The sequence below is a fragment of the Megascapheus bottae genome, chromosome 14 (assembly GCF_031878675.1).
Source record: "Megascapheus bottae isolate mThoBot1 chromosome 14, mThoBot2.hap1, whole genome shotgun sequence".
NCBI classification, from domain to species: Eukaryota; Metazoa; Chordata; class Mammalia; order Rodentia; family Geomyidae; genus Megascapheus; species Megascapheus bottae.
Genome location: NC_143522.1, coordinates 10,590,157 through 10,610,931, shown reverse-complemented (window position 1 = coordinate 10,610,931; position 20,775 = coordinate 10,590,157). Strand labels below are relative to the sequence as shown.

Here is a 20,775-nt window from a genome sequence, read left to right as displayed (position 1 = left end):
ACTTTCTCACTGCATTTCTTGGCAGGCAGGATGAAAAAGCCAGTGACAGAGATGCCATTGGTCATATGCCAAGATGCCCTCAGCTTCCGGCCCTTGCTACTGCAGTTCTAAAAAGCATCTTGGCAAAGCCACCCCTTCATGTTCTCCTAGCAGGTGGCTGGACACCTGGTCCTCATCCCTTTCCTCTTTTGTGGCCTCCTATAGTTGCCAAGGCTCCCAGAGTTCCTTTGCCCCTCTTTGCAGCCCAACATGGGAGCCATGGAGCTGGAGGAACAGCTGGAGCATCAACAGAGCATCCAGGCAAAGGTGTCAAGTGAACTCAAACTACGGTCACTTAGGGCTGTCATTGTTTTTTCTTTCCTTGACATAACTGCCATCACACTCTGAGGCTTCTTCCATGAAACTGTGCACAAAGGACTTTTTCTGACTTCTCCTCTCCAGCTGGGAGTTTGCACCAGATGGCTTTAGCCACTATCCAAAAAGGGAAAATCACACTGCTGCTGCTATGGCTTGGCGAAAGGCCTTTTGCTTCTGTTGCCATTCTTCCCAAGCATCTCTTTGGTCCTTCTTGTCAGAGCCAAACCCTACCAGGGCTGCAGTCCTCAGCCTGTGGTCAATGCCAGAGAACCTGAATCAATGAGCACTTCAAAGGGAGACCAGAGTGGCATGCCTTTCTGTTCTGACAACCACAAAACCAGGAAAGTGGTGGAGACTAGTAAACTGGTTGATACTGAGTGGCTGGGAATGGTCTGAATTTGAGGAGAACCCTCCTCTCTCTGGTCAGTAATGTCCAGTACTTCCTACCCAACACCCTGATGGAAACTGACACAAAAGCAACATCAATGACTAGGCCAGATGTTTCCTGCTGTGAATTTCGTATTTTACAACCACTATGAAAGGAAGCTTCTCAGTGATCCAGGATTAAGGAAAAATAGGCTCAGGTTCATGAAGTGATCCTGACCTGCTTACAGTCCTCATGGTTATCACTGTCATATTGGTTGCAACAACCTTCTTGCACCCCCAAGTGACCCTATCATGCATTCCAAAACCTATAGGATACACAAAGTCATTAAGCTAGTCAGCCAAGAATTTCATGCTGGCCACTGATGTCTGGTCTGTTTCTTAACTGATGCTTGACATTTTAATCACATTTGAGAAAGCCCAGGTTACATTCCAGTTAGCCAAGTCTCACCTTTGTCTAGCTTAGCATACTTCTGTCTGTCTCTAATCATGCTCTGTTCAATCCCGATTTTGTCTGCCTCTTCCTTTGTTCTCTTAGCACTTTCTACCTTTAAATGGTGGGTTCTGATATACCAAAGTTTTTCTCCAGACAAGCTCATTTAGCCTAAGGCTATGTCTAAAGGACCCCTGGAGAAACTGTTATGTGTTATAGTTCTTTCTGAAAACTAGGGCTCCTTGGACAATGGGCGATCATTTACTGTGGTACTATATAGGCTGTTCACTGTATAAGGGCAGTAGAAGGTCAAGTAGAGGCTGAAAGCCTGGGTTTTGAAAGCCTGGGTTTTGCTTGACCACTGGGGGTCCATGGGGTCAGGCCAAGAAGGGGACCTTGTTTTGGTTTGTTTTGTATTGTTTTTGCTGGTCCTAGAGCTTAACTTGGGGCCTGGGTGCTGTCCTTAAGCCTTTTCATGCTCAAGGCTAGCAGTCTACCACCTGAGCCAGAGTGCCACTTCTCACTTTTTCTGAGGAGATAAGAGTTTCATAGACTTTCCTGCCCTGGTTGGCTTTGAACTGTGATCCTCCGATCTCAGCCTCCTGAATAGTTAGAATTATAGGTGTGAGCCACCAGCACTCAGTTGAGACCTGTTTATTGTCTTTAATAAAAGTACATTATGGACTTGGCACTGGTGACTCACACCTGTGATCCTAACTACTCAGGAGGCTGAGATCTAAAGATCCCAGTTTGAAGATGGCCCAGGCAAGAAAGTCTGTGAAATTCTTAACTCTAATAAACTACTGAAAAGATGAAAGTAGAGCTGTGGATTAAGTGGTAGAATGAGAGCCATGAGCAAAAAAAGAAACAAAATAAAAACAACAACTCAGGATCAACACTGAGGACCTGAGTACAAGTTCCAGGATCAGTGTACAAAAAAATTAGTGTATTATGGGATCGTTGCACCCAGATGCAGATTTTTTTAGTCATATTTGGTTTTGAAGCTCTGCCTTCTCCATCAGATAAATAGGGTTTAAAGTTTAGGTGAGCTCTATGATTCATTGTGCCAAATGACCTGGTATGTGGCATCTTTTCCTCATGTCCTTCAAGTTCTGGGTGACTAGAAGAAGCTCTCACAGCCTGTCTTTGCTGAGAAGGCCAGACTCTTTTCTGCACATCAAGTAGCAAGGCTCCAGAAGCTTCCAGAATATGATCAAACCACTCCTTAGGTTCTTGTAATACCTGTATCCTTTAAAAGACAATCTGTCTATATTGTGACATACCTTGACACATAGGAAGAAATTTTGTATTCAAATCTTCTTCCTTTACTAAGAAAGGAAGCGATACTATGTTCTGGAAGGAAATGCTAGATTCAGTCATGACAAGACTCTAGCTTACTGAGCTAGCCAATTACCTAGATAGCTTTTTTAGGTCCTCCGTGGCAGTCCAACTCATGCATTTGGCCAGTGAGCTGTCTATCTTCTCTCTCAGTTTTCTATCCTCGGAAAATATGGAGGGCTTTCTTCACATCTTTTCTAGCATCATGGAACTAGTTATTCATTTAGTTTAATAGTTCACAGTTGTCAGCCTTCTTTCAGAAGATGCATGCTAGAATTCCAAGGCCCATTAGTTATGTCTGTTTAGAATTCTGAGTTGCTAAGACCAAATTTCTGTGTTCCAAACCTTAAGCAGTCTGACAGCGAACACTGTTCTACCATGGGCCATGTCCCCAAATTAGCCCTGCTAAGCAGCAGAGAATTCAGGAATATAGTTTTTAAAGTTTGGTTCTTATATATTATATTACTGTAAAAAAACTCAGGAAAACTTTTACCTTCAGCCCTCCCTGGTGATATTTTTAAAATCTTATCTGTAGTGTGTGTGTGTGTGTGTGTGTGTGTGTGTGTGTGTGTGTTTGTGTGTGTGTGTGTGTGTATGTGAGGGGGGGAAGGAGGGAGGAGAGAGAAAGACACTTAGAGAGTGGCAGGTACTTTCTTGTTCTGCCTTGTTAACAAACCTTGGAGAACCACTGAGCCAACAACACTTCTGAGATGAGGGGCCATTAATAAATTGTCCTTGCTGATCATTATTAAGCTAATTTAAGCCTTTCCTGTTATCTATTTCTCATAAAAAGTAGCCTGAAGATGGCATCTTGTCCAAGTATCAGATTTACTCTCATGTCCTCAGTCCACACAAAGTCAACCTAAAGAAGCTCCCCGAGGCCGTCAGAGCTCTACCTATCTGCACAGAAAAGCTCTCAAATTTCACCTGAGAGTCCAAATTCCTTCACAGTACATTCTTGGCTCAGCACATCTCTAGAAACAGTGTCGATTCATAGCAGTTGACTCTCAAAATAGAGAAATACTCCATAACTTTCTATCTGGCCATCCTGGGGCAGTAAAGTCCCATAGGTCTTACCTCAAACAGCCTGTAGCATCTTCTTGGTGTATGAAGTCGTATGGCCATGGTAAACCAGTCCTAGGGGCAGATTAGGGATCTGCTGGCCTTGCATTTTGCCTATTCTACTTTCCAATAAGGAAAGACTATGCAATGGGGAGATCTCCAAAGAGAAACATGCATATCTAGATTCTAATTGCCACGTACCGAAGTTATGTATGGTTTTACATATAATAAATGCAAAATGATATTTAAATACAGGTGAAACACATTTAGGTATGATGAGTAAATGGCAAGGTTGCCTTTGATTCATGATGCTTAGAAATTTTATGTTTAAGGATGAAATGAGTCCACTAATGAGACAGTAGTCAAAGTTTTCAAAGACAGTTCCTCTGCATTAGAGGTGGTAAAACAGCAAATTAACACCACTGGGTTTTCACTCTTTGGCAAGGGGAATTGTAACCAGTTTCAGGTAGTCAGTTCTCAGCACCCATTCCCAGTTCCCAGTTGCCATGTTGGTTCTTTGTGGCTTGAGGCTAACCACAGAAACTCAGTGGCTTTTTTTTTCTTTTTGCAAGTCCTAGGGTTTGAACTCTGGGTGGGCTTGGGCACTGTCCCTGAGCTCCTTTTTGCTCAAGGCTAGCACTCTACTGCTGGCCACTTCCGGCTTTTTCTGGTGATTAATTGGAGATAAGAGTCTCACAGTCTTTCCTGATGGGGCTTCAAACTATGATCCTCAGATCTTAGCCTTCTGAGCAGCTTGGATTTTAGGTCTGAGCCATGGGTGCCCAGCACAGTGACTTATTTTTGACAAGTTAGTGAGTGAGCATTTGATAGAATACTTTCTGTGCACTGAGCCCTATGCTCAAATTTTAGGGAACCCAACCTGGGAAGGGAAGATGGGCTTGTGTGATTCTGTAGATGAGGCTATAGAATCTTTATGTGTGCCTCACTGACCTTTACCCTGGGATCCCTTCTTGTAGCCTGTGGGTCTCTACCTCTTTAAGCTGTGGGGAGGTGAATGGGGTGAGGAACAGGGAAGGAGGGGAAGCATACTTTCTTATAGGAGCCCATGAAATTGTAGCCTGTTTTCACTCATTGTCAGAATCAGGGAAGGGAGACTGGGGAGCCTTACACGGCCTTGCCCCTGGGGAGAACCCAGGACAGTGAAGTGCCTGGACTTCTCTCCTGTCACACTATGCAAATGAAGTCGACCAGAACCTAGAAGGGAGGTAGGAGCTCATGCAGAGGCCACTAACACATACGTCAACTAGACCACACTGCCAGAACCATGCAGCAGGGCCGCACTGTGCACGTAGCCAAAGCCGTCCACATAGCAGACAGCAGCTTTCGACCCACACCAGCGTGCTGTCAGAGTTCACAGAGGGAAATTTGGAGTTTTTTCTTTCTTTCCATTTTTTTTTTTTTTAGATATAGCAATGGTTCTGAGCCAATTTGTTTCATGGTATGTTCGATGGCTTTCTCCCCAGGCTGCTACAGAAGATGCACAAACCGCGCAGGCTCAGAAGCAGGGGGGGCCTTCCTCTCAAGAACCTTGAAGAGAGATCACAGGCCCTGGCCTGAGGCTGGGCGGTCAGCTGTGCACCTTCTGCAGAGGGGAATGCTTGCTCTTTTGCAAAATCCATCCTCAGAAGAGAAGCTGCAGACACTCGCAAAAGAAAAAGGGGGAGTTGAGGGGAAAGCATTGGTTACCTCCCACCCCCAAAAAAGACCACAACCAAAAAGAAAAAGACCAGGGAAAAAATCCAGAAACCAAAACTGAAAAGAAATGTGGAGGGAAGAACATTGACTGAACTTACCACACTGCGTGAGAACTTTTCTAGGGAAGTTCTACGACCTTGCTCACTTTCTGGCTTTAGGAGGAGGAGAGGGGGAAAAAAAGATAGGGAGAAAAAATACAGGGGAAAAAAAAAGTCTTCAGCTTACATGTGATTTCCAATCAGCAGCAGCCACAATGAAAGACCAAAACACAAAAGCCAAACGGGGCAGAAAAAGGGGAAAAGAAGCAGCTAGAGCTGTTGGCAGAGCTGATGGGAGAAACAGAAATCGGGATCCCAGGAGAAATGGCGCTGACTTCTCAGAGTAGTAGGGAGAGGGGAGCTGGCTTTGCCAGCGGCTAGGACTCATGCTGAAGGGCCTGTATCCATAGCCTGGCCTTGCACAGGCCTGTAGTGGGTAGTTCTGAGCTGTTTGTTCATTGCTTTCCTGGGTGTACCCAGACACAGAAGCTGGGATGGCTGTAGCCTGGAGGCCAGAGGTAGCCACATGGGGATGCAAGAGAAGAGACTAGCTGTCAGGGCTGGTGGGGTGGGAAGGGGTGCAGATGAGATGGGGGGAAGCAGCCGCTGGGGAGGTGAAGTCATCAGATACCTGTGAATCTGGGTCAGGTCTCTCTCTCTCTCTCTCTCTCTCTCTCTCTCTCTCTCTCTCTCTCTCTCTCTCTCATTCACTTGCTTGCTGGCTCTTTGTCTTTATTATTGGGACTTGAAGTTAGGCCTCAAGCTCTCCCTTAGTAATTTTTTTTTCTCAAGGTTGGTACTTTACTACTTGAACCACAGCTCCACTTCCAAGCTTTGAAAATTAACCAGAGATAAAAGTCTCTCAAAAAAAAAGTCTCTCAGATTTGTCTGCCTGGGCTAGTTTTGAACTGAGATCCTCTTATCTCAGCCCTTGGGCAGCTGGGATTCCAGGGTGAACATCTGGCTCATTTTCTCTCTTGAAAAGAGTCCGCTCACTTTGGTGACTTCCTATATCTTTTCATATTCTGTGTTCTTAGAGCCAGAGGGGTCTACTACGCCTGTCCATGGCAGTGACAAAGGGTCTGGGGTCTCAGCAAACAACAACCTGTTGTGTGTTTTGTTCAGGAAGTGCTTTCCTTGTATCTAGGTGTATGACACTCCCTGAGTATCGCTGTCGGGGATTCAGGCTCAAGACCCTCCTGGGGAACTCCTGGTTGAGATTCGTGGGACAGAAACGAGAGAAGGCAAAGGCCTTGAATGTTCTCTCCAGCCCCGCTGTATCCTCACATATGGAGTGTGGCTGTTTGTCTCCCCATATTTCCTACCTGGGAAAAGCAGAATTCCATCCCAGATAAACTGCTGGCTTGTCCTAAGACCCTGGTCCAGGGTCCCTGGCCCGAGGCTGGGAAAATTCAGAGAACACACACTTGCACAGACACACACATACCCCCAGCAAACCACTGAAACTGGGGAGGGAGGGAGGGAGGGAAGAGGCAGGTGTCTGCGGAGGTGCTGGGTGTGGGAGGGGCTGGGCCAAGGCAGCCATCTTGTCAGATAGGGTTGGAGGGCTTCCTTAACATCCATGCCATTGCCATTTAGCAAGCTGCTAGGAAGTCAGGTAGGAGGACAACACAACACAAACCATATGCCACCCCAGACCAGGGGTGGGCTTTCTTCTCATACCAGGACTTAAACAGTCTGGTTCCCTGGCCCTGGGAATGCAATATGGCCATGCTCAGCTTTAATCCTATATGTAGCATGTGTGTGTGTGTGTGTGTGTGTGTGTGTGTGTGTGTGTGCACACGCACGTGTGTGAATTGTGTTCAAGTCAGGCTGATTGTAGATCTGTCATGCTGTGCCTATCATGCTAGTCCTCTGGCCACTGAGTTGCAGCCAACAGAGGGTTTGTCTCCTCTGGCCTCCCTGGACCTGATCTTTCATTATTTCAGAGTCCTGAAAACCCAGCTCACCCATCACTTGAGATTCTGGTCGTGCAGAGCAACTCTCCTTTCCTCTGGAATAGGAGAAGGGAAGAAGAGGGAAGAAATTTGCATGAAGGCTTTGCCTCCAAATCTACCCCAAACTGTTCCTAGTAGATATGTGAGGCAGATTCACCCTCTTTGCTGGCTGGGGCTATGAAATGATTTAGGACCTGGACTTTAATCACGCGGTGAGCCCACCCTAAAATCAGAAGATGCTCAAAGCCCAGTGAGATGATGCATTACAGATCACCCATGCCTGGAGAGGACATTGGCTTTCTACCCCCAAGACCATCCCTTCATCTGAAGTCTGGGAAGATCAGAGGCATGAACTTCATTTGTCACCTTGAACTGGAACTCCTCCCCTCCCCCCACATGACTCCAGGGCAGCAGGAGTCATAGCGTCATTCTTAGTGGAGGAGGAGGAATGAGATGGGGTGTAATTTACCTCCTGGTTGAAAGAAAAGGGGGAAAAATTGAGAGGGCAGAAGAGGGTGAGGGAGGGATTAATGCAGAGATGACTTCAAATACTGACCATGGTCTCTCGGAAACCAACAAGGCTTTCTGCCCAATAAGGGACTGCCCTGAGCCCGGCTCATCCTCCTCTCCAGGCTGGTGGGGGGACGTTTGTGAGGAGGGGCCTACAGTGAAAGGCTCTCTCTGATAAGAGACTTTTCTGGGGTCGCTACCAGCCCAGCAAAAATTGTGTGCTCTGTGACTGTGGTCATAATATTTGGTCACAGCTGCCTACCTGGTGGACAAACCATGTGGACAGAGGCAAGGGGGAACCCTGCAGGGTCCCTGGGGGAAGCTAGGTGATGACAATTCTAACTGTTTTCCTCTGGAGGGGAGCAGGTAGAGAAGGGAAAAAAAGAAAGGAGAAAATAAAACCCAAGGGATGATTTTTCTCATTTCACACCAGCAGCAAGCAGCAGCAAAAATCAACAGAGCTAAGAAAGGAAAGCCTGCCCTTCCCAAAGATACCTTCTTCTTGGTCAGCAGCAGGTCCTGGTAAGCACTGGACCGCAGGAAGCGGGCATAGCTGTCACTCTTCATCAGCTTGTAGATGTGCTCCTGGGGATAGGAGAAGGCAGTGAGACAGGTGAAAGAACTGTCGACCAAAGCCAAAGGAGACTCACCAAGAACCATAAAGACCGGGTTCCAAAGGAGCTAGAGTTATGTCCAGGTGCAATAAGAAGAAATAAATGATTGAGATACCCCAACAACTCAGAAGCATCTCAAGGTGAAAATACCAATCTCTGGGTCATTCATTGTATGACTGTATTTCTACTATGTTCTGGAATGGACAGATGAGAGAAATGAGAAGAGACAGCAGTCACAGGAGGAAGGTGGAGGAGGAAGAGAAGTGGGAAGACGGGAGGGAGGAGGAGGGAAGATGGAAGGAGGGGGTTATAAGGCAACAGGAAGAATTTTTGTGGTGATGGGAGGTTCTGTATCTTGACACATCTTCTACATGTAATAGAGTTGGCTAGAACTAAGTTCACATACACACATACATAAATATGTAGAACTGGGAAATCTACATAAAATCAGTGGATTGTAGCCAGGCAGATATCAGGCTGTGAAATACTGTATGTATGTATGTATGTATGTATGTATGTATGTATGTATGTATGTATGTATATATGTATGTACTATATGTCATAAGGTCCTGAGCTCTCCTTCATGTAAAGACTACTCAGAGAAGAGATTTTAAGTGGTAACTCTAAACCAAGACTCTGAAGTAATACATATGGTAGATTGCTTCACTTGGTTATTCCACAATGTGTATACACATTAAACACTGTTGATACCATAAAATAATTTTCATTATAGTGGTCAGTAAAACATAAAAACAAAGAAAGAAAATGCCAGCAGAACACAAACAACAATGCGGTTATATATAAGGTCATCTATACCCCCAAAGAATCCCATTTAAATGGATTTGGGAGAGATGGTGGAGAATGACCTAAGAGATGACATGGATCAAAATGCATTGTGCTCATACCCTGGCTGATATGTTGAACTAAAACCCCTCTGCCCAACTACTTAAAGACAAGTATATTAAAAAAAAGGAGTCTGGTTAGAATTTGCTCCCTAAGATAATCCCATATTTACAAAGGCCAGCAAGTAACCTCTCCAGTGTGAATGGCTGAGTGGCAAGGAATCAAGGGAAATGACACGGTGGCTCAATGCTGAGATGGCTTTGATGGGCCAGATGTGTTCTGATTTTACAAACTTATTGTGAAACATGCTTCTGGAAACTTCACATAAAAATCCAGTCTACCCTAGTGTAAGTCCCTGGGGAATGAGAACAGTATGTTTTTATCTTTTATAGATGTAAGTGATCATTATAGGGTCAAACATTTCCTTGAATTTATATGGTGCTATGATTTGGGTGTGGTTTGGATGCTGGAAGCTTAGTCTTCTCTGACAGTGTTGAAGAATAATGAAATCTTTAAGAGGTAGGGATTACAGGAAGGGGGAGGTAGTTAGGTCATTGGTGGGGGGCTCAGGAAGAAGGGGGATGAAGGGAATGGGGTGGGGGGAGAGGATGCCACCCTTGGTATCCTTGGAAAGGATTAATGTAGCTCTCCCAGGACTCTGGTTAGTTCCATTTATAAAAAGATGTAAGACTGGCTCCTGACTTACCTCCTGTCTCCTGCCTTACCTGTGATCTCGCCTGGCACACACCCCGACCCTGAGGCCATCTACCATGCTATGACAGAGCAGAATGGGTGGGGCCCTCACCAGAGAGCCCCAACACACATGCTGTCTAACCTTGGAACTTTCAGTTCAACAAATGTCTTTAGGTGTTGAAGTACACTAACACAGTGGCAGTAAACATGCTAAATACCCATAGCTGCCTTGAATGCTTCGCAAGTTTACCAGCTCTGTGCTGGCTGTGATTCACCAGAGGCTGAAGCTTCTGCTTTGTGTATGGGAGAGGGAGGATCACGTGCACATGCCTCCCAACAGAGTGAGAGCTGCTTGGCTCAACCGAGTCCACATTGAAGGGCGTCATTGGTCTTTGCCTTCAAAGGTTATCTCTTCACATTGATCTAGTGCTTACATTTTAGCCACAAATGTGAACCCTGAGTGACTGCCTGTCTGTTTCTCTGTGTCACGCATCACTTCTGTGTAGCTGACAGAGCCAGGTATCTCCTGAATTATTTGGAAAGGTTTGCTCTAATACTTGGACCTTTTCCAAAACCCTATTCCGAACAATGGGTCAACTGCTTCTTGTTTGACTTTCCCTGGGAATCTAAAACATGAATATTTTGTCTCCTACTATTCACTCTGTTTCTAGGAGAGGTGTAAAAGAACCCCTCTTCACCTAGCACTTCTGACCTTAGCAACACACTTCCACCCTGACTCTTACGGCCTTGATGAGGGCAGGCAAAGAAAAACTGTCCACTGAGATAGACATGGATAAAGCAGGTGCCTCAGCATGTCATCATGACAATATTGAGTAAATATTTATTGTCTACTGGGTACCAGGCACTGTGTCAGGCACTGAGGTTACAACCAGAACAAGACAAAGAAGACTCTGTTGTCATATAGTTTAGATCCATGGGCAAAGCAGGCTTTCTACCAGGAACCATATAGCCAACAGAGCTAACGGCTGCAAGGAAGACCAAGTACAGGTGGTGTGGTTATGTCTAATTACATACGAAAAACTGGTTGATGAACCAGAAAACTCAGGCAGGAAGACAAAGTACACCCATAGAAATACCTCCCAATTCCATGGCGCTGGGGTGGTATGATGTCATTACTGTACAGTTGGATCAACTGGAACAGGAAGGATGATCTAGGGCAGGGATGGAAAGGCCAGCAGGGTCCGCTGTTGGTGTGTGGGGACCAAGGAGCAGTTCAGCCTCTGTTGCCACCTTCCTTACATTGTATGGCCAACTCCAAAGCCATGTCTCAAGGCAAGGGCAGTGTGGAGGTGAAGTGCAGGGGAGAGAGAGAGAGGCAGAGAGATATAGAAAGAGAGGGAGAGAGAAAAGAGGGAGAGAAGGAGCGGGAGGGGGAGAGAGTGATCTCATAGACTGTGGATCTGTGAAGTGCTTCATCCCTGCCAACCCCATTACTAGCCCCTGATCACGACTTCAGTCTCAAACCATCTCCCATCCTAGCAATGACCAAAGCACTGAAGAATAGCTCTAAGGCTCAGGTCTGACCAAAAGCAGAATCCCTCAGGTCCCTGCCAGGGCCCCAAGACTTCAGCCTTCCTCTGGCCTGAACCTTCTTTTTCCCTGTGACTCCCCTGTCCTGCTTCTCCACCCCTACACAAAGAAATGCAGTCTTGGAGATCTGCAGCCATGGAACTATGTTCCTTCCTCCTTGCCAGCTTTGTCTAGGAAACACAAAGACAGTAAATGGGGGCGGGGGGAGGGGGTGTTGCCAAGAGCTGTGATTTTTCTGGGAATGAGAATTAAGATCAGACTCAGGGTCTCTGGACATTTCCCAAATGCAACGAGTTTATCATTGCCAAGGACAGCAAGTGTACAAAGCTCTTGGCGGTGACCTCTACTGATTTATGAGGGGCTCTGGTTTGTTTCCCCTGTTCTGCAGACAACCGGTCTTAAGGGAAAATCGGACCTAGAATCTGCAAAGTGCAAGGGAGCCACCCGCAAGACCAGCTGAGACTCCATGGAGAGGGAAGTCCTACAAGCTGGAGAAAAAAGTTTTTTCTTCTTCTTTTGCTTTTCCTTATTATGTCTTGTCCCTCTCTTCTCCTTCCCCTTCTCTGTCCTCCATCTTCCTCTTCCCATCAGACAGATGACTCAGTTGGGAAAAGCTGTTAGCAATGGCACCTGTGCCTGGATTCAGGAGAGAGGCCAGTCTCTCACATGTGGAGAAAGCTGTGCTATGGGGCCTAAATCACACCAGATGTCGGGGTGGGAGGGACGCACACCCCTGTAGTGGGTGACATTTGTAATATAGGATGTCACTCTGATGAGACACACCACCTTCATTTTCCCTCCCTTCCCAGGCCAGCCTTCTCTGCTGCTGGGCTGCTTTGCTTGCCTGGGCTGCTAAGGCAGAAGCAAAAACAACAGGGATCATTGGGGTCTAGGACACACGTGGGAGCTGGAGTGAGCGAGCAGTACCCATGGCCTCCAAACTACACCTGCTACAGATCAATATTTTGTGGTGAGAGTCCTTCTTGGAAATCTTTCTGTTTAGACAAAACACAGTGTCTCCGACAGGAGATGGGGAAGGTAATTAGACAATGGCCCCGGGCTCTAGACCATAGCACGCTGGAGCAGCTGAGCCACTTACGAATACTCTTACATCCTCCCTTTGCTTTGGGCACCAAACACAGCTAAGATCTCATCTCCCAGCTTCTGAACACCCTCCTAGAGTGGAAAACCACTCAGCTGGAGTCGTGAGCGATAGCCAAGGGCCCTTGTTGTGATTTTCAGGTGTCCTATTTTCTTTCCTGAAGGTGTACGTGCCTCCTCTTCGCCCTCTGTTTTTAAGCTTCCCCGGAATAACATGGAGACTTTGGGGGAGCTGTTGGACCCCTTGGGTTCCCCTGAAGGGGAAGCAGACAGAACATGTTGTTCTGTGTTGTGTGGGGGGATAGAAAAGACTTGGGCTGAGAGCCAGAGGCTTGGATTTAGGTTCCTACCCAGTCCCTTCCAGCCCTGTCCATCCCATTTTAAATGTAGAAACGTAAGCGCAAACACAACAAAGATTACTATAGACATCAAGGAATAATACTCTCCTATTGTGACTGTCCTTGTCAGCGATGATGTTAGGCCAGAGGACAAAGAAAAGAGGCAAGGAGGACTGAAGAGTGAGGTCCAGCTGGTCTAATCTTGTGGGCACTGTTCATTCTGAAGCCAGGCCTCGCATCTGACAGACCAGGAAACTGAATCTCTAGCAGGTGACTCAGCTGCCTCAGAGTCAATGTGGGACCCATGTGGAACCCCGGGCATACGCACTTCCTGCACTGAGCTGCTGCTTTTGATGGATCTTGACTTTTCATTGACCTTGACTTGGGTTTGAAAGCAGATCAGTGTTCCCTGGCTGAGGCAAAGTGAGTCTCTCCAGGTGTGGAGATATCCCCGGATGGCCAAGCACTGAGGGCAGATGGGTTAGGTTAGGAAGCCACGAGTGGTACATCTGTATCCTTGGATCTCACTCTTGAAGATACTCAACTATCTTCAACCAAAGGTTTTCCTTCAGACCTGAGGCCTCTCGGGTCTAAATTGAATCGCTTTCCTGTGTGCCTTGTAGGACGGCACACTGCACAATAGGAAGGTGTTGAAGTCAATTCCAGCTGTGCTTGGCAAATACAGGAAAGATCCCACAGTGATATGGTACCTACATAAGGTTATTGTTCCTCATGGATGCATCTGTGGGTGATCACTCTGGGATCACGTGGTGATTAAATAAGAACATACTGTCTGGATTTCCTTGGCCTTCTAAGTAAAATATGGAGGCTATTTGCTTCCACTTATCATTCAAGGTCAGGAGCAGATTTAAGAGCAACCGATCATTTGTTTTATATCTTGCAATACATCTTATAGGCACATGCAACACCTGGCTGGAGGGCCCCGGATTTCCATGCTGTTCAAACCCTACTATTAGATGAGGTAACATCCTGACAACTTTATGTATCATTCACTTAGCTTTTTTGCTTAAGGCTAGCCCTCTAATACTTGAGCCATACTCCACTTGCAACCTTTTGCTGTTTAGCTAGATATATGAATCAGATTTGTCTGCCCAGGTTGGCTTTGAACCACGGTCCCTAGATCTCAGCCTCCTGTGTAGCTAGGATTACAGATATGAGCTACCACTGCATGCTGGTTGTTTTTAAACTACCTCGATACCAAGGGTATTAACTAAGAAAATTGCACTCCTTTTCTTTTTCAAGGTCTTGAGATTTGCTGCAGGAAATCTGCTCAGAAGTAGCAACAAAGAAACTCTGGGATGTCATTCTCTAGATGCTTTTCTCTTTAGGAATTCTGTATGGTAATAAACAGAGAGAGAGATCACAAACGACTGATTTGTTCTTTTCAAATGCATCCTTAACCAGGCTGTTCATCTCCCTAGAATAAGACCATCCACAGGAGAAAATGAGTGAGTCCTGAAGCAAGTAGAGCCGTGGCATGCTTTATGAAGATATGTCTTGCATGGGAGTTGACCAGGAAATGCCTTCCAGCAGAGGCTTAATACCAGGAAACACGGTAGGGTCTTGTGATCCTGGCACACAATGCTGCCAGAAGCAGCACTGAGGCAAAGATGAAGAACACTCACCAGAGCTGGAAGATTTGACTTTTGAGTAATCTGAGCAAACAGAAAAGTGTACTCTACTATGCTTGGGCTTTGAAACAAATCAACTGTAAGAAATTTTACATCCTTGGCCGGGAGTTTGGCCTAGTGGTAGAGTGCTTGCCTAGCATGCATGAAGACCCGGGTTCGATTCCTTGGTACCACATATATAGAAAAAAAGCCAGAAGTGCTGCTATGGCTCAAGTGGTAGAATGCTAGCCTCGAGAAAGCCTAAGGACTGTGCTCTGTCCCTGAGCTCAAGACCCACGACTGGCAAAAATAAAAAAATCTAAAAAAGAAATTTTACATCCTTACTCAAATGGCATTTGTTTATCTATTTATAGCACTGGGATTTGAACTCAGGGCTTTGTGCTTGCTAGACAGGCACTCTACCAGTTGAGCCAGCCATGTACTTTTTTCTCCATTTTTCCTTTTTTTCTATCTTGTTTCTTAGCTATTTTTCAGGTATCATCTTGAGCTTTGTTTGTTTGTTTTTTGTTTTCTTCCAGGGCCAGCCTCAGATCTTCTTACCTATGCCTCCTGCCTAACTGGGATATAAGCATGTGTCAACTTGCTTAGCCAATTGATCGATCTTTGGTCTCACTAACTCTTAGCCCAGGCTGGCCTTGAATGACAATCCTCCCTCTATCTTTTTGAGCAGAAGGTGTTACAGATGCAAACCACTTCAACCCTGTTTCACCATGCATTTAAGCATAGAAGTAATAGAAAATTTAGCTAGAGGCTCCTTGTCTGCATCTACTCGAGGCTGTCTTTCTAAACTCTTTTATCACCCAGATCTCATTCTGGCTTTGAGGTTCTCTTTGATCATCTATGAATTGATGATGTTGGCTAAGTAGAGTTCTGATAACTTAGATGTAGGGCTGCTTAAGGAAAGCACCAGGCTATGCATCTGTATTTTGCCAGAGGACAGAACATCTGACACTTAGTGAGTATTCCAAATTTTGATGAGTTTGGTATATTTGTAGGTTTAAGTTAATTTTTATTGATGACCTACTCTATTTTTTCTCTCTCTCTAAGTCTATTCAGAGATTAAAGTAAAGGGATACATTATTCCTCCCCCCATTTCAGTGCAAGGGTAGCTAAAAGTAACATCATTTTCAACTGAGTTGTCAAGAAAATTGTTCTCTTAAAAAACAAAAAACAAAAAAACAAAAAACAAAAAAAAAAAAACCTTCCAGAGCCAGGAGTTTGGCTTAGTGGCAGAGTGCTTGCCTAGCATGCACAAAGGCCGGGGTTTGATTCCTTGGCATCACATCCATAGAAAAAAGCCAGAAGTGGTACTGTGGCTCAAGTGGTAGAGCTCTAGCCTTGAGAAAGCCCAAGGACAGTGCTCTGGCCCTGAGCTCAAGTCCAGGACTGGCAAAAAACAAAACAAACAAACAAAAAAAAAACAAAAAAAACAAAAAACTTCCAACCACACACAGCATTATCATAGTATTGTAAGGTATTATAAGAGGCAAAGAAGACCAAATTCCTTGCTGTTATCAAATAATTTTCAAATCTGGAGGTCAGGATTGTTCAGACACTCCAGGTACAGAGCAGGTAGATGTCTAAGCATCACTACAGGTCAGGGAAGAGGTGGAATTGGGCAGTGAGGAAGCTGAGGCGGGAACTTGCAGAAATTAAAACTAATGGGTGTGGTTGGGCCATCTGATTCAACTGTCAATCCATTTGAGGGCAGATTCCCAATCTCAGTGACCTGTTTCTTATGTTTCTAAAGAATGATATTATTACAAGGCCTTGATCTCTAGCTCCAGCAGTATGGAGAAAAATAGAGTGAGGCTCTGAGGAGAGAAAGCCACCTGATTTTCTGTTGTTTCTTTCAGCAAGGACTTCATAGGCTATCGGTCAAGGTCCCTTCACCCAAATGGAAGAATGAATATTCATATTCATGCAATGAATGGATGTGAAGACAGACAAATGGTTGGGTAGACCCACAGACACAGTCCTTAGAGCATCCTTGAATACTCTGAGGCTTCTGAAATTGAAGCTAGGCAGTGACTCTGCTGGCCCTGGAGGCTCTGGAAAGAGGCTCAAATGCTAGGAGGAAGCCCTCCACTCTCCATATTTCCTATGGTTTAATAATCACTTCCAAAGACAACAAGCAAAGCCTTAGACTCCCAACCCCTTGACTCAGATTTCTCCTGGCTCTGGCCTGCTCTGCCTACCACCATCTGATTCACCCTCTTCTTGCTTGAAACTGCTATCATTTTCCTCCCACCTTCAGAATGAGGAAGTTCAGGTCCTTAGGTAGAATCTTAAAGGCCACCTCCCACCCCAACATCTGGTTCTCATATACTTTCTCTGTAAGAGCAAGCATCTCCTTGAGAGAATTTCTTTTGGATGTTAAGCTTGGAATTATGAGACTCCAGGGAAGACTAACACCATTAATTCTTGTGAGTTCACACTTATAAATAGATAATTCTTCATTCTTTCAAAGAATTTTCAGGGATATTAGCCTTTTGGATTCCTCCAAAATCCTTAGCAGGCTGTGGAGATGACATCATTCTGATTTGGAGGATGAGCAAACTGAAGTAGGAGAGAGGCCTGGGAGCAAGCAGGTGGCCGTGAGATCGCCTGCGGTGGATGGACATGAATCACTCTGGGACACGGAGGTTGGAGTCCTTCAGAAAACAATCACAGCTCCTCCTCATCAGGCTGAATCTGTCTCACTGGAACATCAATAAGCAGCTGAGGGCTATGGTCACAGCCCATAGACCATTATGGAAGATTTGGTCTAGACCCAAATTTAAAAAAGCCAAATGGATCAGCAAAACACCTATGTAAAAGAGGGGCCCATGCCCACGCTGACTGAGCATCTTGTGAAATATGTCTTCAAGAAGCCAGTGTAGGAAATTAACCTTCTCTAATAGTACACGTGGTCAAATTAAAAAGACCCCAGACCCCAATAGATCTGGCTAGGCCACGCTACTCAGTCTACTACTATATGAACTTTGTGACAGTTTGAGATAGTCCCAGAACTCCTGATCTCAGCACTGAAGGGAATAGAGAAGTTCCAAAGGTACAAATATAACCATTTAGCAGATGGGCAAACAGAGGGGAGGAAATTTTGAGAAAGAAGTATAGGGCAGAAACAGGATTAAGAGCCTAAACGTTGGCTTTGGGCCCTCTTCTGGGAACCTAAGTTTCTCCAGGTCTTGGTGACAACTGAAGCCCTGAGTACTAAACATTTAGGGTCAGGTGTAGACTGAGCTGGAGATGATTGGCCAGTGAGTTAGGGGATCTGTATGCAAGTCATAGCCGGCCATGCGTGGCTGCTACGGATTTTAACCCTCTTTCCTTCCCTGGAAACTTCTGATCTCCCTCTGTGCTGCTTGGTGTTGGCAACTTGTGCTGGAAGGAGAAGGCAGCGGGAGTTTCTGGCTCCACCGCCAACATCTGTGAGAACCCTCAACTCCCCTCCAGCTTCTGCTGGAATTCTCAACTCCTGCCACAGAAATGTCTGAGGGAATTTCTGTGTGGCTGCCACAGCCCCAACATGACTTCTCATCTGTCTCTGCTTACCTGAGAGTAACAGTTCCTAACCCCTGTTTTTCAGGGGAGGGGAGATGGTGGTGGGGGTGGGGGAGTAAGTTGTATTTGCTTATTTGTGTTATAGGTATATGGTAGCTACTTTTGTTTGGAAAAAATGAATAAGTGTGACATAGACCATATGTCTCACTACACCTAAAATTTATACTATCTGGCCCTTGACAGAAAAAAAAAAAAAAAAAAGATTTAGCTTCCAATTTCCCCCAGTGCAAATGGTAGAATCGCCTTATTTGCATAATTGTGCTGTTAAGGGACTAAATTTGCATCCCACCAAAATGCATATTGTTAAAGGCCTAACACCCAGGGTGAGGGCTCTGGAGGTGAAGCCTTTGGGAGATGTGAGCATTTGAATATGAAGTATTCGCCAGGCAGGAATTTGTGAAAGCCTAGGCCTCTAGCTGTGGCCCTATTTTGAAAGGTTCTAGAAAATTCAGGAAATGAGGACCAGTTAGAGGACATAGGTCACTGGGAGCAAATCATCAGGACTATCTTATCCCCTCCCTTTCCTGTCTTCATCTCTCTGCTTCCTGGTACTCATGATGTGAACTGCTCTGCTCCCGCCATGATGGACGGCCACTTTTGAAACCATGAGCAAGAGCAAAGCTCTCCTAAAAGATGCTTTGCTTGGGCATGAATAGTTTAGATGGGATCATGAAGGCTGAGCTTCATGGGGGGATCAATGTCTTTGCAAAAGGAGGAAGAGAGACAAGAATGCTTGCTCTCTTTCTACTCCTAGAGAGAACATACAAAGAAAGTGGCCATCTAGAAGCAGGAAGAGAACCCTCACCAGGAACCAAGTCTGTTAGAGTCTTCACTTTGGAGCCCTCAGCTTCTAGAACTGTGTTAGAGCAAACTGTGCTGTTTAGGCTACTCACTCTGTGATACCTTGTAGAGTAGACAATATGGACCTATATGTATAAGTATACATATAAACTAAGGGAGATCACCACTAACAAATGCGGGAGGATTCCATTTGTAATCTTTGGATCTTACAGTGGTACCAAAAGCGTATGAATCCAGTAAGACCTTCACTTTGGGCTTTATTCTTTTCCCAGGCCATATGATCACACAGTGGGAAATAACTAGGTGGTTTCTTACTGTTACAAAGCTGTGCTGTTTGGTGGGTGTATTAAATATATTTGTCTTAAATACATATTTTTTTGTTCTGTTCTGGTACTGAAGGGATGGAAGGACCAAAGTGCAATCCCTGAACTATTTCACGTAAAGCTGGCTAGAGCTCTACCAGTGGAGCCACAGCTCTACCTTTGACTTTTTAAAATCAGAAATTAGAGTTTCTTGGATTTGCCTGCTGGGGCTGGCTTTGAACCTTCATCCTCAGATCTCAGCCTCCTAAATTTCTAGGATTATAGGCATGAGTCACCAGTGCCAAGCCTTTGATACATTTTTGGGAACTGTCAATGTGACATAAATTTATTGGGATGGAACCATGTTATAAATCAAGGAGCACCTGAATGTCATAAAGATGGGTGCTTCTGGCTGTATGTGACATGGGATTATTTGGTTTTTCACTGAAGATGTTAAACATGAAAGAATGAAAAAGAATATTAATGATATTGGGACATGAACTAGTAAACACTTGCCCTATCATACTGTGGGTTGGTCACTAGTAGTAGCTGGCATGTTTTATTTGACCCCCTTATATCTGGATTCCACTGTATCTCTACCCTACATAGAAGAAAGGGAAGATTTGCTGGGCTCTGGTGGCTCACATCTGTAATCCTAGCTATTGAAGAGGCTGAAACCTTAGGATCATGGTTTGAAGCCAGCCAGGGCAAGAAAGTTTATGAGATTCTTATCTCTGAGGAACACACCAAAGCTGGTAGTTCAAGTGGTAGTGCACTATCCTTGAACATTAAAAGCTCACAGACAGAAGTCAAGTGCAGAGAGAGAGGCGGGGGAGGGAGAGAAAAGAAGGAAGACAGGAACTTATTCAAGGTCACACTGTCAGTAAGAAGCACTTTCTGGTTAGTCAGGGTGGAAACATACTTAAGAAGCAAGAAGGAGCAGGCTGAAGGTTGGAATGGTATAGAAAGCATGTTTTATTTGAATCTGGGGAAGATCAATCCTAACAGATAATGAGGATGTTAGATCTCAGTCAGTCCTTAAGTCTACGCTACCTCAGGAGATTGCTGTGGAAATGATACACAGTGCATTTGAAAGTACTTGGAAAGTTGCCGAGCACTTTTAAAGGCTAGTTATTGAAAGATCTTGCAGAGGCACAAGGATGCGTTGACTTTTCGGTTTTACCATCAAATCTTTCTTCAGTTAGTTAGCAACAACATGAATACCCAGGAGAACTGACTGATTACACATTGGCACTTCCATACAATGGAACATAACACAACAGTCAAGGGGCTAAGCAGTCCTGCAGGACAAAGCAAATGAGTCATTATGAGCAATTATCCACGGTGTCCTTGAGAAGGGCACTAATGTAAGAAAGAAGAGGTTAAATAAAAACCCCATTGCTCTGAACTGGAAGCATGAACATGAGCTCATGATCTATCTTTTACCTATTCATTTCTTAGCCTATTCACTGGTAAAGCCGGGAAGCAATGAACCATCTGAGAACACAGAGCAGAGCCTA

General features: G+C 45.2%; 1 protein-coding gene across 4 annotated transcripts in view; it reads right to left on the bottom strand.

Moving 5' to 3' along the window:
- Positions 1–20,775, bottom strand: part of Rgs6 (regulator of G protein signaling 6) — a 430,841-nt gene that overhangs the window by 18,427 nt on the left and 391,639 nt on the right. For 2 of the 4 annotated variants that reach the window (XM_090344405.1, XM_090344406.1), the window contains exons 16-17: positions 8,292–8,381; positions 5,237–5,442 (exon numbers count right to left, since the gene is read on the bottom strand). In XM_090344405.1, the coding sequence (XP_090200531.1) occupies positions 5,278–5,442; positions 8,292–8,381 (255 nt within the window). In that variant the 3' untranslated portion in view covers positions 5,237–5,277. Of the gene's footprint in view, positions 1–5,236; positions 5,443–8,291; positions 8,382–20,775 lie in introns of those variants that run through there. The other 2 variants (XM_090344408.1, XM_090344407.1) reach the window with 2 other exon arrangements.